Source organism: Dromiciops gliroides, chromosome 4 (genome assembly GCF_019393635.1).
Source record: "Dromiciops gliroides isolate mDroGli1 chromosome 4, mDroGli1.pri, whole genome shotgun sequence".
NCBI lineage: Eukaryota > Metazoa > Chordata > Mammalia > Microbiotheria > Microbiotheriidae > Dromiciops > Dromiciops gliroides.
The window spans coordinates 191,534,035-191,552,856 of NC_057864.1; the positions used below are offsets into that span (position 1 = coordinate 191,534,035).

The following is an 18,822-nucleotide window of genomic DNA, read 5'->3' on the forward strand; positions in this document are numbered from 1 at the left end:
TCATCTTTGAATTATCCCCAGCTCCTAGCATATGCATTAATAAATGCTTGTTGAATGAATGAAAGCACTAATTAAGTAATTGTTGATTATTAACAAAATAATCGCTGATCTTTCTTTTTCTAATATAATTTTTCCATTCTACATTTGTTATTATTCATTTTTATTATAGATTTTCAGTAGTCTACCAGTTTCCTGAATGACAAAATTTTAATTCTCTTTTAAACTGAATAGCAAAGATTCTAGATCATATTTTATGGAAACATTTTTGATATAAAATAAATATTTGTGACTTACAAAAACTGCAAAAAAGGTAGTGGTTCAAATGCACACCTCTCAATGACATGGATTTTATTGCAGGATAAATCCCTATAAAAATTAAAAGGAAAACAAATTCAAGCTCTAATATCTTTTTTTATTTTGCAGAGCAATGAGGGTTAAGTGATTTGCCCAGGGTCATAGCTAGTAAGTGTCAAGTGTCTGAGGTGGGATTTGAACTTAAGTCCTCCTGAATCCAGGGCCAGCTCTCTATCCACCGAATCACCTAGCTGTCCCCTCTAATATCTTTAAATAGCAACGATTGAGCTACTGCTTCAACTGGCTGGTTATTTTTGTTAGATATCTAATTTAAATGAATGCATAATATTATTTAAATATTATCTTATCAGTCAATAAGAAACTTTCATTCAATAATTTTATAATTGCTAGCTTATTCTTTCAGGATTTATAATTCTGACTCCCTCTCCTCCTTTTAAATTTTTTTGGATATCATCAACAACAGGATTTGCAAACAAAGGTTTTAACTGATATAGATGGTGATTCCACGAAGCTAAAAGAGTGAACTAAATGCCATCTTGAGGTATCTTTCTAGATTCAACTATGAAGATCTGATTTCTTGCCTTTAAAGTTATTGTTCCATCAATTTCTCTTTTGTGTAGCTCCATATGTCCAGGCGTGGGTGATTATTAGGAGAAATAAAATGGAAAAGAGTTACTTTTCCAACTGTTGATAGGCATTTTTCAGATTGGATCAAAGAATCTTAGAGTTAGAATGGACCTCTGTGGTCATCTAGTCAAATCCATACTTGAAAAAGAATGACCACATATCGAACAAGTGGTTATCCAACCTTTGTGTGAAGACCTCCAATGAAGCCTTCAAAATTTATGACCTTTCAAGAGCACCTTGCACTCCTGGTTAGCTATAAATGTTAGAAAAATATTCTTAACATCAAGCTCAAATTTGCCTCTTTGAAACTTCTGTCCATAACTCCTGATTCCATCCCTTTGGGGCCAAAACAGAAAACTAATATCTCTTGCAGCTGACAGCCCTTCAAAAACGTTAAGATAGCTATTATGTTCCTCCTAAATCTTCTCTTAGTATAAACAGCCTCATTTCCTTCAACCAATGCTCATATGGAGTGAACTCAGTTCAACAGCATTCTGGTTGCCCTTCTCTGGCTGCTTTCCAGCTTTATCAATATTCTTCCTAAAATGCAGTGCCCAGAATTGAATTCAATACTCCAGATGTGACCATGTTAGCACATAGCAGGACTATTGCTTACTCACTCTAGGATGCTCTACCTATCTGAAAACTGTCCGAGGTATCACTTCAAATTTAACCTGGGACCTGGGAAATGACCCTAATTTAGAAAGGCCAAGGTCATCCACTGCATCCTGGGACATCACCAGCCATCTTGACTTTTGTTCAGCCACTAGCCTTCAATGACTCTGGAGAAGAGAGTGAGGCTGACAACTTTGCAAAGTTCTGCCTCACTTCAATCCAATTCATGAGCATGTTAGGACATCACTCTCCTGAGGTCTTTGGGCCTCTTCGAAAACAAAGGACAAACAAGATACCACTAGCTTTCCTGCCTATCATTTCATACTGTTGACTCACCTTGAGCTTTTAGCACACTAAAACCAAATCAGAATATTTTCCAGGCAAATTTCTATTTAATCATGCAAAGGCATTTTGAATTTATGAAATTAATTTTCTTAAACTAAGATTTTATATTCTGAATCACCCTAATTTTACTATTGCCCAGTCCACCATTTTTCATCTTTCCCCACAAGAATAGCATGAGAGACTTTGTCATAAGCTTTATTAAAATCGAGGTAAATTTTAACTCTAGCATTACTGATTCATCAGTTTCATAATGCTGTTTTTTAAAAAAGGAAAATAAAAAGGTTAGTCTGACATGAATTGTTCTTGATGAAGCTATGCTGCTTCTTTGTATAGCCCTTTTCCAAGTGTTCACTAACCATGCCTTTAATAATACATTCAAGAATTTTGCCAAGAATTGAAATCAAGCTCACTTGTTTCTATTTGGGAGACTCCATTTTCTCTCTTTACTTGATAATTCTTATGGCATTTCTCTCATTCTCTGTAATTTTCAAGAAAGCTAATTAAGAAGACTTCTTAATTGAGGATTTCTGGAGCATAGCTTAAAATATAGCAAGGACAATCTTCTGGGAGTGGAGTATATCTAACAAAGGGAGGCAAGAATTTATTTGTCCAATGTCTTTTATATCGAAAGGACTTTAAGCTGAAAAGGGGGAGAGAAAACTGCTTATGTACAGCCACAAAACTACATACTTTAGAGATTAGTTGCAATGAGAAGAACAGCAGTTGAGATTTATTGAAGTTTAAAGGACAGAAAAAAAATCAGAAAAAAAGAACTTATGAATTCCAATGTTTATAAACAAATGCACAAAGTTGATGCTACAAACAAGAACAGAGATTCTAATGCAAGAAGGAAAGTATGACCTCATAGGTATTGTTTTATGTGTCTTATCATGTAATATACTTGCACAGCATGTATTACTATGGAAACAGGAAACTCAAGAATACCCTAGCTATCCTCTTTGAACTTGACTTTTTTGGGTTGGTTTTGGAATATACCTAGGAGAGAAACACCAGAAAAGAAGAAATTGTCCTTCATATTGCTAGTTAGTTCCTACCACCTGGGGAAGAAGCATTTAGGCAGAATCAGGCAGGGTACCTTGGGTGCCAGCTCCTCTGTGAACTAAGAATAACATAGTTATATGTATCCCTAAACTTAACTGACATAAGAGGCAAAAGCCAGCCAACTATGGACAAGAGCAGTACCTCTAAGGGATGATTCTGCTGCATGTGGGGCACATATTCCTTAAACTTGCCTGAAAGAAAAAGAAAAAAACAGCCCAGTAAATGGGAACCAATAAACATTCCTTATATCTGGACGTCCCAATACAATGCAGGAACTAGTTTTGCTTAACTGTGCATATTTGTTATAAAGGTTTTGTTTTCAAGGGTAGGGAAGTGGAAAAAGAGAAAATATTTTTTGTTACTTATAAAATTAAATTTAAAAAGAAAAAAAAAAGGAAAAAGGAAATGTGTTAATTATGGGGCAGACATTCCAGAGGGTATAATAGAAGGGATAGGCAGATGTGGAGTGCAACAGTCTTGCTTATTGTGCACCTTTTCACATTTACTATTTATGTTAAAATTACTCACATTTTTGGATATCTTAAGCATGGAATAATCTCTTGAAAATATGGGTGCTGAATTGGTTGAAAAGTATTTTGTGATAGGTGTTGAAATGTAAAGAGGTCTCTTGATATTAGGTGTTAGACATAAAGCATAAGTCTGATGATATAAAACACTGAAAAGAAATGTAAAAGACTTGTAGGATTGCAAAAAATTAAGCCGGGGAAGTACTATATGAGAATTTCATAATTCAAATTATCTCATAAGAGATAGTATCTGGGAATTAGTGTCTGTGTCTCTCTCTCTGTGAGAAAGAGCTGTTTTAAAAAGTAGAAGCTCTTATGAAAAAAGAAGGCATGCTCGCAGAGAGCCTTGCTTAACTCTGAGAAAGATACTCCCTGGAGGCAAGAGTGAGACTAGACTTCTTATGTCAGTGAGATACAAATAGCTCTGGATTTAAGTAAATGAACTGTTCTGCAGACCTCTACAAAAGCCTGACTTCGTAGAGGCTTGGCCAGAATGGAGAGGAAGAAGAGGGTGGGGAGAGTGGCAGATACATGGGGGCCAAACACAGAACAGACAGGAGAAGACTGGTGGCAGACAGGGAGAGAGAGTGTATGTGGTAAGGACAGACAGACACACCATACTGGAGCTCAGAACTGACAGAAGACAGACACTGGGGGGCAGACATGAGGGCTGGTGGGTAGAGGAGCATGGAAGTTTGTTGTTGTTTGTGTGTGTGTGTGTGTGTGTGTGTGTGTGTGTGTGTGTGTGTGTGTGTGTGTGTATGTGTAGGGGGGCAATTGGGGTTAAGTGACTTGCCCAGAGTCACAGAGCTAGTAAGTGTCAAGTGTGAGGTCAGATTTGAACTCAGGTCTTTCTGACTCCAGGGCCGGTGTTCTATCCACTGCACCACCTAGCTGCCCCTGCATGGGGGGGTTTAAGACAAGCCCCTGATCTAGTTGTGGTTTCTCTGTGTCCATTCTTCTGCTTTCACTTGGAAGGGCTTTATTTTCTGTTTTTCTTGGGGAAGAGTGGGAGGTAGACTGCCAAGCTGAAGGGCAGGAGCCAGACACAGAGAACATGGTTCTGTAAAGTTAACTAACACAGGTGTTTTGGGGGAATGTGGGTTTCTTTTAGAATTCTTTAAGTAAAGTTGAATTTGTGTGATGGCAAAGTGAGAGCTGTCTGAATTACAGATGCAAGCTAGGAACCTTTGATTAGGATGTGAGCTCCCTGGAAGCAGGAAGTGCCTTCTTGTTTCATTTGCAATCCAGCACTTAGCACAGTGCTTCGTACATAGTAAGGGCTTCAAGAATGCTTTTCAATTCATTCACTCTCATTACAGAAACCATAGTGCTTGGATTCATCAGGCATCTTATACATTAGACTGTCAGCTCCTTGAGGGCAAAAATTGTCTTGACTCTTTTTGTATCCCAAGTGCTTAGCACACACAGCACCTGGCACACAGTTTTGCTGTAGGCATTAAAATTAGACTCAGGCTCCCCAAGCAGAACTGCCCCTGCCCCTCTGCTTCAGCTGCGAAGGGGTTGGGATTGGGGGAACCTCTGAGCTGGGCTAAGCTGGCACAGGAGAGATGCTGGGGTTTGCTTCATCCAGCCCCCAACTTGGCCGGCAGCACGGGCTTGGCTGGCCCTGGGGGCGGTGAGCCTGGGTTTCACCTGAGAGAGAAAGTTAATAAAAAGAGACACTAGACATGCTGAGGGAGCAGATAGAGAAAAAATGGTATGGAGAAAGGACTTCTTTTCCAGTGAGTTAGAAGGGAGGCTGCTACAAGGACGCTAAGGAGACTGAGGCTACGTAAAGAGAGGGACTGATAGAGATGAAGAAAAAGCTAAGGAGAAGGTAGAGATGCTGGGAGGTCGGTGAGAAAAGAAGCGCTTGGGGGGTTGGCAACAGGAGAGAGTAAGGGGCTTTTCAGGGTTCGTCGCTACAATGCAGAGAGGGGAGTTAGATGGAAAGGGGGAACGCTAGAAGGTCGGTTGGTACAGAGAAGTAGGAGGCTGCTAAGAAAGTTAGACGGCAAAGAGTAAGCACAAGCTGCAGCAGGAGAGAGACGTGCCAGAAAGCAGTCAGGTTGTACATTTTATTTTCCTGTATTCTTATTTTTAAATTGTATCTCATAAATAAACCCTCTGCTGTTAAATTGGAAGAGGCTTCTTAATGTTTTGCTTATCAATTTGGGAGGAGCAAGTGTGGAACATTTTAAACGGCCCTAACAGATTGATTGGCTTAGGAAATAGCAGTCAGATAGCCAGCCAGTCAAACATCCACAGATTAGGCCCCCCAGGCCAAGTAAACTCAAATATTCTTACATTTGAATGGCGACCATGAAGGGACTTATGGCCCACTTATAATTTTTCTAAAGTTATAATTTTTCTTATTGTTATAATTTTTCATAAAAGTTCAGTTATATAATTTTTCAGATTAGATTAGTTATAGTGAATAATATTTTTTACAGTGCTTAATAAATGTTGATTGATTATGGAATTGTCAGATAACAGAGTTAGAAAGAAGTAGATTAGAAAATCTAAAAGGAAAAGTTCTTGGCTTTGTGCAGGGCCTTTGAAGGCCACAAAGCCTGAAACCATATGGCAAGCAAGTCTTCAAAACCTAAAGATACAGTATGGTTGTGGTGAGGACACACAAGCAGCACATACTACATACTACATTTATCTATTCTACTATTTCGTGTAAAGGAGATAATCCTGATTTCATGGTATGTGTGGTTGATTGTAGACTAGTAATGAGAGTTAGACTAGTGCCTGAGGAAGTTGAAAGCGTCAGACTGTAGCAAGCATGCAGAGAGGTGTGATACACAACCTTGAGCTGTACTTGTCTGATATTCATTTTTTCATCTTTATATCACAGTAAAAATCACAGTAATCTTTATGTCACTGATCTTGAGTCAGTTACTGACACCAAAATCAACTGAGGTGTGGCAAATACTAAGAGATGGAGAGGCACAAGGTTTCTACAAAGAAATCAACCTCTCCTGCTCCAGTGAGGGCCATGAAAGCAAAGCAAGGGACCTGGACTTTTGTCTTGCCACTGGACTCTGATGACTCTGGGAGGGTGAGGCTGACAACTATGTGCAACTCTGCCTCACTTAAATCCAATTCACTTGGGGGCAGATAGATGGCGTAGTGGATAAAGCACAGGCCCTGGAGTCAGGAGGACCTGAGTTCAAATCTGGCCTCAGACACTTGACACTTACTAGCTGTGTGACCCTGGGCAAGTCACTTAACCCTCATTGCCTCGTTCCCCCTCAATATAAACCAGAGAAGCAGACTTATCTTCTGTTATAGTTGTAGATTAGGTAGCCATACATATGTTGGATGCATTAGTGAAAAAAATGCAGCACCAGTCCTTCAAAGGCTAAAATTGGGAAGAGAAGCTAGGGTCCATGGAAGGAAGTTGCCTCAGGCTCCAAGAGTAGTGACAATCACTTTGCCATAAATTCCTTATAGATTTATTCCGCCTGAACTCTAAGCATACATAGGGGATGGTGAAGATAGATAATTCAAACGATGCTATTCGTGACGGGGATTTCAAGTTACCATCGTATTCTAATCTTTCTGGGAGATTTTTGAAGAAAGTACCTTTACAACCTATGAAGGAGCTTGAACTTGGTGGATGGATTAACTAAGGCTACTCATATTTGGGATAGGTCAAAGTAAGCTTGAAGTTCCCCAAGGAACGTTTGTTAGTGTTAGCAGGAAAATGGATAGCTCAGTTCTAGTATGACCAGATCCATCTACTCTCACTAAAACGCTAGCAATGAATGGAACCAATTTCAGCAAATTCAAAATACTAGCATGATACTATAAGCAACACATTGGGACCCTATGCCTTTATACTTTGATTGTTTATGCAGCCTATGCAGAAGCCTAGAAAAGAAATAAGCGTGGGGTGGGGGGCAGTGAGAGCACTGACTTTTCAAACTCAAGAATAGATACTGAGTTATTTGGTTTTATTGATTTTTAAGTGACAGAAGAGTGGAAAAGATGGTTTGAGGACACATGTGCACTTGAAGCATGGGTGGTACATGGGATATTCCCAAGTGGCAATCTCTAGAACCCAATTCACTAACACATTCCCGTTCTAGGAATCATCGAGGAATATTCCTTTGTCTTTGGTGGAAGACTTTAAAAACCATCTAAAAGAACAGCTAGCTAACAGCATCATCCCAGAGTCCAGTAGCCTGAATATGTCACCGCTGGTAGTGGTAAAGAACAAGAATGCAGAGATACAAATATGTGTCTGCTACTAGACTTGGAACAAAATAACAAAAGTGGCCCAGTAATTATTGCATGCTTTCAAAATTCCTTGGATGACCCAGTGATTCTCAGTTTTAGGTTTATAAAGTCACTTAACCCCAACTGCCTCACCAAAAAAAAAAAATGGCATCTATCAATTCCTAGCTTCATACCTGCTTTCTCTGGTCAATCTAACACTCTCTTTCAGTAATCTCTCTTCATGTTCTTCCAGTTTCCCTCCAAAGACAATGAGATCATCTAGGCACATCAACATATCCAGGTAATTCATAACCCTAACTGGTATGGGAGGCTTGTGATAGACTCAAAGTTACCAGGTTTCCTTTTCCCTACTACCCCCACCCCAGACACACACACACACACACACACACACACACACACACACACACACATACACACACATACACACACAATGAGTTAGGCTGATTTTCCTTTAAAAGGCAACAAATCTGCCCCAGGAGTTGACTGGTCCAGAGGTAGAACAAGGCTCTAGCAGCACTTAGCAACTTCCTAATAACCTCTGGGTGCATGATGTGGTTCCCTGGTTCCCTGATTCCCTGATTCCCTGGGGGCATAAAAACCCATCTATGTGGGGTTGGGGGCTTTCAGAGTTAGTGGATGGTTCAAGACTATGATGATAACCTCATCCTGCCCTGCTGAACAAGACACATTTCCATATGAAGACAAGAGAAGCTACAGGTACCTAAAGTGCTGGAGTAGCCTTGTTGAATATAATTTCTACACTATGGCCAAGTAAACCTTTTGTTAACTGTAGAATCAATCAATCAATTGATAAGCACTTTTATTTTTTGGTGAGGCAATTGGGGTTAAGTGACTTGCCCAGGGTCACACAGCTAGTAAGTGTCAAATGTCTGAGGTCGGATTTGAACTCAGGTCCTCCTGAATCCAGGGCTGGTGCTCTATCCACTGCGTCACCTAGCTGCCCCAATAAACACTTATTAAGAAGCTACTATGTGATAAGTAGTAGTGATATAAAAAGAGGCAAAAGATAGTCCCTGTCCTTAAGGAGCTTACAATTGAATTGGGGGAAACAACATACAAACAAATATATGCAAAGCAAGCTATTTATAGAATAAACAGGAAAAATTAATAGAGAGAAGAACTAGATTTAAGAGGGCTTGGGAAAGGTTTCCTATAAAAGATGGGATTTTAATTAGGCTTTAAAGAAGCAGAGGAGAGTGAAGGGGTTCTAGGCATGGGGGACAGCCAGAGAAAATACTAAGAGCTGAGAGACAGATTGTCTTGTTTATGGAGCAGTAAGGATGTCGGTATCCTTGGATAAAAGACTACAAGGTGGTGAGTAAGCTGTATCAACACTGGAGAAGTAGGAGAGGACTCTCCTTTAAATGCCAAACAGTTCATTTTGTATTTGATTCTGGAGACAACAGGGAGCCACTGGAGTTTACTGAGTAGGGAGATGATATGGTCAGACCTGAGCTTTAGGAAAATCACTTTCATGGCTGAATGAAGGATGGTCTGGAGTGGAGAGAGAGAGACTTGTGGAAAGCACACCCACCAGCAGGGCAATGCAACAATCCAGGACTGAGACGATGAAGGCTTTTGCTAGAGTGGTGGCAGTGTCAGCAGAGAGAAGAAGACATATTCAAGAGATGTCAAAGCAGTAAAAATTGACAGGCCTTATCAATAGATTGGATATGGAAGGTAAAAGATAGTAAGGACTCAAGTCTAGGTTGTAAGCCTGAGAGACTGAGAGGATGGTGTTGTCCTCTATGGTATGGAAGGTAAGATGGGTGGAGGTTTAGGGGCAGATAATGAATTCTATCTTGGTTATCTTTAGCTGAAGATATCTAGTGAACATCTGATTTGAGAAGTCTGAAAGGCAGTTGGAGCTGTAAGATGGAGGAGGGGAGCAGAAAGATTGGAGCAGAATAGGTAGATTTGAGAATCATCAGCATGGAGATGGTAATTGAATCTATGGGAGCCGATGAGCTCACCAAGTGAAAGAGTGTAAAGAGAAGAGAGCCTAAGGTGACAGAATCTCTGGGGACACATATGGATAGTGCCTAGCTTTGTAAACTGTAGGTCACAACCCCATATGGGGTCATGTAACTGAATGCGGGGGTCACGAAAAATTTGGCAACAGTATTTTAGATACCAATGTACCTCGGGTCATTTAAAAATTTCTTGAGTGAAAACGGGTTGAGAGCAGAAAAAAGTTTAAGAAGTCCTGGAATAGAGGGCATGCTTTGGATGAGGATCCAGCAAAGGAGACAGAGAAGGAATGATCATTTAGGTAGGAAAACTAAGAAAGAATGGTATCCCAAAAACCTAGAGAGAAGAGAGTATCAAGGAGGAGGTGATCAATAGCTAATTTGATAGGTATGAAGTGATAGCTCTAATTATTACTGATTTAGAGCATTTTTTTTCATGTTACTGTTGATAGCTTTGATTTCTTCTGAAAACTATCTGTTCCTATTCTTTGACCATTTATCAATTGGGAAATGGTTCTTATTTTGATAAATTTGCCTTAGTTTCCTATATTTGAGAAATGAAGACTTTATTAGAGAAACTTGCTGTAAAATTTCCCCCAAATTTCCTCTTTTCCTTCTCATTTTAACTGCATTGGTTTTATTTGTGCAAACCCTTTTTAATTTCATGTGATTTTGTGACCTTTTTTCTTTATTTTCCTTGAGATTGTTACCTTTTGTTCCGCTGATAAGTTTTATCTTTTTTTTGGGGGGGGGGGAGGGCAATGAGGGTTAAGTGACTTGCCCAGTGTCACATAGCTAGTAAGTGTCAAGTGTCTGAGGCTGAATTTGAACTCAGGTACTTTTGAATCCAGGGCTGGTGTTTTATCCACTGCACCACCTAGCTGCCCTGTAATTTTATCTTTTCTTTTTCTGTTTTTTGCAGGGCAATGAGGGTTAAGTGACTTTACCAAGGTCACACAGCTAGTATCAACTGTCTGAGGTCAAATTTGAACTCAGGTCCTCCTGAATCCAGGACTGGTGCTTTATTCACTGTGCCACATAGCTGCTCCCTTTTGCTTTTCTTTTATTCCCAGTGAAAAAAGGTCACAAGGAAGGAAGCCTATCAAACTATACTACAAAGCAACAATCATTAAATATATTTGATTTAATAATACTTATACTGGATTTAAGTTAAAAAAATTTAAAATAGATATTATGAGCAGTAGAACAAACAAGGTACACAACATATAGAAACATGATCAGAGTAGATCTTTAGCTGAAAGATCCCTACAACTGTGGTAGGGGCTCATAATTTGGAAAAAAAAAAAACTGCTGGGAAAACTAGAAACTATTAAGGTTAAATTGAGCTTGATCAAGGTTTTGAATAATTAATAAAAATGAATTAGTAGACTCTGAATGAATGAAATTTTACTCTCTTCACTGGAACATTCGTCAAACAAAAAAATTATGGACTTAACTTTTACTTCTCTCTTTTTGCTGAAGTTCATACTGAATAGAAATCCCCAACAAGCCATTCTGGACACTGGCCATTCTCCTGGAAACATGGGAGTCAACACAAACACGTGGCTGAGATAATAAGGGGGGGAGGTTGGACTAAATAGCCTTTAGTTGCCAACTCTAAAGCTATGATTTTTTTCTTTGAAGGATAACTATAATGTCACAGAACCATTCACCAGACTTGTCCACATCACTGAGGTTTTCCCTGTGTCTTGTCTGTTGTCTGATTTAGATGGAAATTTCACACATTATATACCTACAAGATTATGATGCTCATTAAATATTAAGTGACTTACAAATGCTGGAGGGACAGCAGGCCTTCAAAGGAATCCTTGTGTAGTTTGTGCAAAGCATTATCCTTGAGATTTCTGGAAAATTAAGAGGTTATCTTTGGAGCCGAAAGTCAAGTTAGGACACCAATTTGTTCAGTGAGAGCTGCTTCCTTACTGAAAGGCAGCCACCATAACAGTGATTGTCATCCTGATTTGTATTTCTCACCATCTGGTTGTTCTAAGTTAAATATGATTAACTCTTATGCGCAAATTTTTATTCAGCCTTACTCATATCTTCCTTCCTTCTTTCCTTCCTTCCTTCCTTCCTTCCTTCCTTCCTTCCTTCCTTCCTTCCTTCCTTCCTTCCTTCCTTCCTTCCTTCCTTCCTTCCTTCCTTCCTCTCTTCCTCTCTTCCTCTCTTCCTCTCTTCCTCTCTTCCTCTCTTCCTCTCTTCCTCTCTTCCTCTCTTCCTCTCTTCCTCTCTTCCTCTCTTCCTCTCTTTCTTCCTTTCCTTTCCTTTCCTTTCCTTTCCTTTCCTTTCCTTTCCTTTCCTTTCCTTTCCTTTCCTTTCCTTTCCTTTCCTTTCCTTTCCTTTCCTTTCCTTTCCTTTCCTTTCCTTTCCTTCTTTCTTTCTTTCTTTCTTTCTTTCTTTCTTTCTTTCTTTCTTTCTTTCTTTCTTTCTTTCTTTCTTTCTTTCTTTCTTTCTTTCTTTCTTTCTTTCTTTCTTTCTTTCTTTCTTTCTTTCTTTCTGAGGCAATTGGGGGTTAAGTGACTTGCCTAGGGTCACACAGCTAATAATTGTTAAGTGTCTGAGGTTAGATTTGAACTCAGGTCCCCCTGAATCCAGGGCCGGTGCTCTATCCATTGTGCCACCTAGCTGTCCCCTTACTCATATCTTTCTAGGTATGTCTCCCAGAGCTCTCTTCTCCCCAAACTACTTGATTTCTCACTTTCCATTAATGGAGCCAAGGAGCAGAAGTCTCCCCACCATCTATGCCTGTTATAAATATATATGGATTCTATTTGAAATTCCCAAGCAGAAATGGTAGCTCGTTAGGGACAGCAACCGAAGCCAACAGATGTTGGTGGCATTAAAGAAAAGAAAAATACCGTTTCCACACCGATTAGCTAATAATAAACTTTATAGTATACTTTCCTAGCTTGACCTCCGTAAGCTCAGCCTTCGTTAGCTGCATTTAGAAGCCACCTTCCTACTGCTAGACCTATTGTCATTCTTTCCCCTTCACCACAGAACCAAACAATAGGTCTGCAGGAGAAGCAGGTAACAATAGCAGAAATTATGACCTTACTTTTTCTAGTCCTTCTAAGACTCAAGACATCTCTGACCTAGATAATGATTTCAAATTTCAACAAAGACCGAGTGTAAATTAGGAAAATAAGGAGCTACAACAAAATTACCCTAAAAGAAGGAAGTTGAATTAAAGCTAATTGTGGAAACAAAAACTAGAATGAACTGCACTTATCTGTTGTGCCTCAAATACTACTTTTTTTTTTTTTTTTTTTTGTGAGGCAATTGGGGTTAAGTGACTTGCCCAGGGTCACACAGCTAGTAATTGTTAAGTGTCTGAGGCCGGGTTTGAACTCAGGTCCTCCTGAATCCAGGGCTGGTGCTCTATTCACTACACCACCTAGCTGCCTCTCTCAAATACTATTTTAAAACCCATAAAATTAATTCACATTTTTTTAAAAAAAAGTATAAGTGGCACAGTAGATAGATCACTAGGCCTGCAGTCTGGAAGACCTAAGTTCAAACCTGGCCTCAGACACTTACTAGCTCTGTGACTCTGGGCAAGTCACTTAACCTTGTTTGCCTCAGTTTCCTCATCTGTAAAATAAACTGAAGAAGGAAATGACAAACCATTCTAGTACCTTTGCCAAGAAAACTCCAAATGGGGTCAAGAAGAGTTGAATGTGACTGAAACAACTGAATAATAACAATAACAAATGAGCTTGAGCCAGAACCAAATCTCTATACTTTCTAAAACTGCTTAAAAGAAAAATATGATGTAAATATTCTCTAAACCTGAACTGAACATTTCATTTTGTTGGAATGTTGGTGGTATAGTGGAAAAAGCACTGGCTCTGGAGTCTTCTGAAAACCTTAGTTTGAATCCCAGCATTGCTAATTAACTAGCTGTATCAGTTTGGGCAGTTCAATTCAGTTTGCTGGGCTTTGCTCTTTTCCTCATTTTACAAATGAGGAGGTAGAACTAGAGGATTTCTTAGGTTCCTTTCAGCTTTAAATCCTATGGTTCTACGGCCATGATCTTTCTTCTACCTTCCCATCTAATCAGGTGGCAAGTACATTTGATTCTGTCTCCTTAACATCTCTTGCATTAGCCTTCTCCTCTCCACTAACAAGCCAACTGGCCTCATCACCTCTTGACTGGATTATTGTTAATAGAGTCCCCTAACTTATCTCCTTGCCTCCAGCCTCTCTCCTCTCTAATCCATCCTTCACACAGCTGTCAAAATGATCTTGCTAATCCATAGGCTTAAGCTACCACTGCCTTCGGGGCTCTTCTGCTGTGTATAGGATAAACTCTTCAGTGTCATATTTAAGGCCCTCCATAATGTGGTTCCAACAGATCCTTCCAGTCTTATTTCATACCATTCGCTTCATCCCAGTTATATTCCAGCCGAACTGGATTGCTAGATGATGTTTCTTGATCTTTTCCTGCCCTCTCCTGTCGTCTTCATGCATTTGTGCAGTGTGTCCCTATTATTTACAACTTATCTCTCTCTTCCTTTGAGGCCAAGCTCAGGTAATCTCTCCTTCATGAAGTCTTTCCTGAATGCTCCTCACCCTTTAATGTTATTTTTAATGTGTATTTGTTTTTCTCTAATATTTTTGTGGATGTCAAAAATATATTTAAATCCTTAACAGGCTTCTTCTGTGGAATATTATATATATATATACATATATGAGTATATAAGCCTGTTAAGGATTTAAATATCTTTTGGTGTATCTTTTGTATACACGCATATAGACATAGACATACATATAGATATATATTTTGTTGTTGTTGTTGTTTAGTCATTTCATGAACTCATTTGGGGTTTCTTGGCAAAGATACTAGAGTGGTTTGCCATTTCCTTCCCCAGCTCATTTTACAGATGAGGAAACTGAGGCAAATAGGGTGAAGTGACTTGTTCAGGGTCACACAGCTTATGTGTCTGAGGCTGGCTTTGAACTCAGGAAGATGAGTCTTTCTGACTCCAGGCCCAGCACTCTATCCACTGCAGTGCCACCTAGCTGCTCTACATACATGTATCTACATCTATATCTACTCATATCTACACGAATAAAATAAATTATACTTCTCATCATATTTCTTTATCAAATTAATACAAGAGGTAGTTAATTTTATTTTCCCAAATTTCATGTAAATACAAATTTTGACATCAATTTTTTAAAAACTTTGTTTTCCAAATTCTCTTCCCCCCTTCCCACCCCCCAAGAACTCAAGCAATTCAATATAAGTTATACATGAGCAGTCACGCAAAACATCTCCACATTAGCCAGGTTGTGAAAGAAAACAGACAAAAACAAAACTTAAGATAAAGGGACTAACCCCCCCCAAAATTATAAGAGGTAGCTAAATAAGTAGAGTTGAATCATTTACCCTTTTCTTATGTTTCTTGGTTATGACTTTTTACTTTAATCAAATGATTGTATTGACTCATTTTTTCATTCCAATCACCACTTTCTTGATTAAATTTGCTAAATGATGTACAAACCAGCTTGAACAAAAATTTAAAAGGAAATGTGCTGATTGTGTCTCAACCATTTTCTCGCATAATTTGTATATACAGAATTTATAGTCTAAATGTAACCTATGTAATGCATTTTATAATTTTAATCAGACAGAAAGGTGAACATTAATTCAAAACTGACTTGGATCTAGAGGAAAATCTTGGCTTCTTAGAGATTCTAAACTCAGTACTACAGATTAAAATAGATTTTAAAATGGGGCTAGCTCTATGTATTTGTCTAATAAAATTGTACTTACAGAGTCTCAGCCCAAGGGTATGACTTCCAGATACCTCTCTCAATGATAGAAATAGAGTTCCCATGGAAATCTCTGTGAAAAGATACAGTTCATATCACTAATGAGTACAGTCATGAAATTCTTATAGAGAATATTTCAACAAAAACCACCATGCTAACAATTTCTAGCTATTAGTTTTCAACTTTGCAATTAATATAAGGAAATTGGTAAAAGAAATGAACATAATCACAAAGACTAAGTAACAAAGAGAGGTAAGGCCAATTTCCAGAAAAAAAGCTTTCTGTTCTTTTTTCCTGTTTATTCAATTTCTTCTTTTCTTTCTATGATCCCTCATAGCATTTTATTTGTACCTAACTTATGAAATTATAGTCTATTTTATAGTTGTCTCTGTATGTCATATCTTGTTGACTAAATTGTAAATTCTTTGAAGGCAGGGGCAAGTCTTATTTTTATCTCAAGTGTTTTTGCATACAATAGATACTTAACAAATTTTTGTTAATTTAATCAACATTATTAAGTATGCATGAAATCACAATATATCAGACAATATAAACATTTTGGATGAGTACCTTTTGGGGAATCTTTTCATACACATTAGTTGGTTTGGTAGGGTCTAGGGGCAATTGAAAGTTAAAGGAATAATGAAAAAAAGTGGAACTGATGGGGAAAGTTGCGTGCGAGCAGATTTCTATGGCTCTAGGAAACTCATGTTGAAGCCCCTTCCCTCCCATTTTCCCAAATGGAATTTGTTTATATCACATTGTATTACATGCAAACCAGGGGTGAATGGGGGGGGAAGGGTTGAAATGAGAATTAACATGTTCCAAATAATTTATAGTTGCTTTAAGCAAATAAAGGAACCAATTGATAGACAACAATCCCTTATATAATAAAAAAGACACAGCATGAGAAACCCCCCATAAATGATAAAAGGAGACGCCAAGAGGCTTCAAACTTCAAACATTTATTAATCATCTATTATGTGTGGAATGCTGTGCAGGGTGATGGGAAAGATACAAAAATTAAATAAGCCACAACTTCTGCTCTCAAAGAGCTTACAACCAAGGAGTTATCCCAAAATAACTACAGCTCAAAAGGTCCAAGCCTTTTAGACCAGTTTCTGACTCATGATGCTTTAGGAAGACGAAAGTCAGGCCACTGAGGTACCAGTGCGTGGGAAACAGTTCCTTGTATCTGTTTCATTTCCCCTCTTTTTATTCAATAACAATGGATAATTAATTCCCCAGACCCAGTCCCCACTCTTCTCTATACTCTGCCTCATAGAATTTATCTACTTACCACTTCAAATAAACCCTTTAGACATGAATTCCTAAATCTTTGTTCCTAGCTTCTCTCCTGAAAAGCCCCATATCTCTTAACTACTTAATAATGGACATTTCCATTTAGATGTCACATCACCTCAAACTTAACATATAAAACTACATTCATTTTCTGCTCTTGACATAGATTCTCCCTACTTCCTTATTTGTGTCAAGGGTACCATCACTCTTCCAATTCAATATGAAAATATCTGTTATTTTTCCCTGGCCATTTTTACCCCCTCTTCAATAATATCATTATCCCAACTCCATTCATTCATAAAAGCCAGAAATAGGGTGCTATTGCAATGATCCAGGTAGAAGGTGTTAAGAGCCTGGAAGTAGATGGAAATAGGAATGGAAAGGGATAGATTTAACACATTTTCAAAGGAAGAATCAATAGGACTTAATAATTTTTTAAATACTAGGGCAGAAAAAAAGTCAAAGATAACTGCCTCCTATTTTCCACATCATTTATTTCATACTGTCCAGTGTTACAAATAGCCTAGTTGGATTCCCTGCCTTGTCCTTCCATACTTTGGTTTATCCTCTCTGCTCAGCTTTCAAATTGATCTTTCTTAAGTATGGACCCACCATATCACCTCCTTATTCAATGAACTTCATTGGCTCCTTAATACCTCCAGAATCAAATAAAAATCCTCTGGAGATTAAAGCTCTTCATAATCTGGCCCTTTCCTACCTTTCCAGTTTTCTTATATACCATTTATTCCTCTACATCTTCCTCTACCCCTCCCTTCCCCAACACTGTGCACAAGAAATCTCCCTACTCTAGGCATTTTCATTGACTCTCCCCAATGTTTAGAACGATCTCCCTCCTCCTTAATTTAATCTGTATATTTTATTTGTGCAAAGCTCTTTGCATATTGTCTGCTCTTTAGACTATGAGCTCCTTGAGAAGAGGAACTGTTTTTTTTTTCTTTTGCCTTCCTTTGTATCCTCAATGTTTAGCACAATGCCTGACACATAGTAGGCACTTAATAAAAAATAATGGGTAGAGTGCTAGGCCTGGAGTTAGAAAGACTGGAGTTCAACTCTAGCCTCAGACTCTTACAAGCTGTGTGATTTTGGGTGTTATCTCAGTATCCTCAACTGCAAAATAGGGATAATAATAACACCGACTTCACAGGGTTGTTGAGAGGACCAAATAAGATATATGTAAAGCAATTAGCACAGTGTTGGCACATAGTATGGACTTAATAAATGCTTGTTGACTTGTCTGGACTGTATTATTAATTAACTTTTATAATATGTTGTATTTTCCCAACTATCCCTCTAAGTTTCTCTTTCTCCACCCCATCTTATATTTGTGTATCCCCCTCACAGTACCCAGCACATAATATAACAATAAATAGGAGCCACAGAATAATGTAATTGTTGAGCTAAGTGGGTACAAAAATGAAGCCTGGATACAATGAATGAGTAGAGTCTGAACTAAATTGGGAGGAAAAAAACAGACCTGTGGAAAGAAATAAGGACAATAATATGGATAAGATGGAAGTTTATACTATGAGGAAGATGAAAAAAATTAAAGAAGAAACAGAAGCACAGGTAAGGCAATGGAGTAGAAAAAATGGGTAAAAGAGAATGGGGATGAAGAGAAGTTTTGTGAATGAGAGGAATGTGATGAAAATAGGACTGGAATGGGGCAATGGGGAAAGAGCTAAGAAAACCACAGTGTGTTGTATTGGGGAGAACAGGCCTCACAGGGAAAAGAAGGTGAGGTTGTGGGCTTTGGGTCCTGGCGCTGGCACACTGTGAAGTCGGAGTTCAGGACTGAGGCCAGTACAGGAGAGCGTTCCAGCTTTGCAAGTGCAGGGGCCCAGGCAGAGAAAGTTGATTTCCTGGATGTTCTTCTGAGGCACTAATGATGGTGGTATTATATTATGAGCCAGGGGCCTCTCCACCATTGAGACTGGAGGTGAAGGAAAAATGTTGTTTAGAAG

At 38.7% G+C, this 18,822-nt stretch overlaps 1 protein-coding gene across 1 annotated transcript in view; it reads right to left on the reverse strand.

Annotated features, from left to right (window-relative positions):
* The window catches only part of LRRC37A (leucine rich repeat containing 37A), a 64,152-nt gene extending 48,024 nt beyond the window's left edge, over window positions 1-16,128 (reverse strand). The window contains exons 1-4 of the mRNA XM_044003282.1: window positions 16,109-16,128; window positions 15,540-15,611; window positions 11,530-11,601; window positions 295-366 (exon numbers count right to left, since the gene is read on the reverse strand). Of these exons, the coding sequence (XP_043859217.1) occupies window positions 295-366; window positions 11,530-11,601; window positions 15,540-15,611; window positions 16,109-16,128 (236 nt within the window). The remainder of the gene's footprint in view (window positions 1-294; window positions 367-11,529; window positions 11,602-15,539; window positions 15,612-16,108) is intronic.
* Window positions 16,129-18,822: the final 2,694 nt, after the last annotated feature.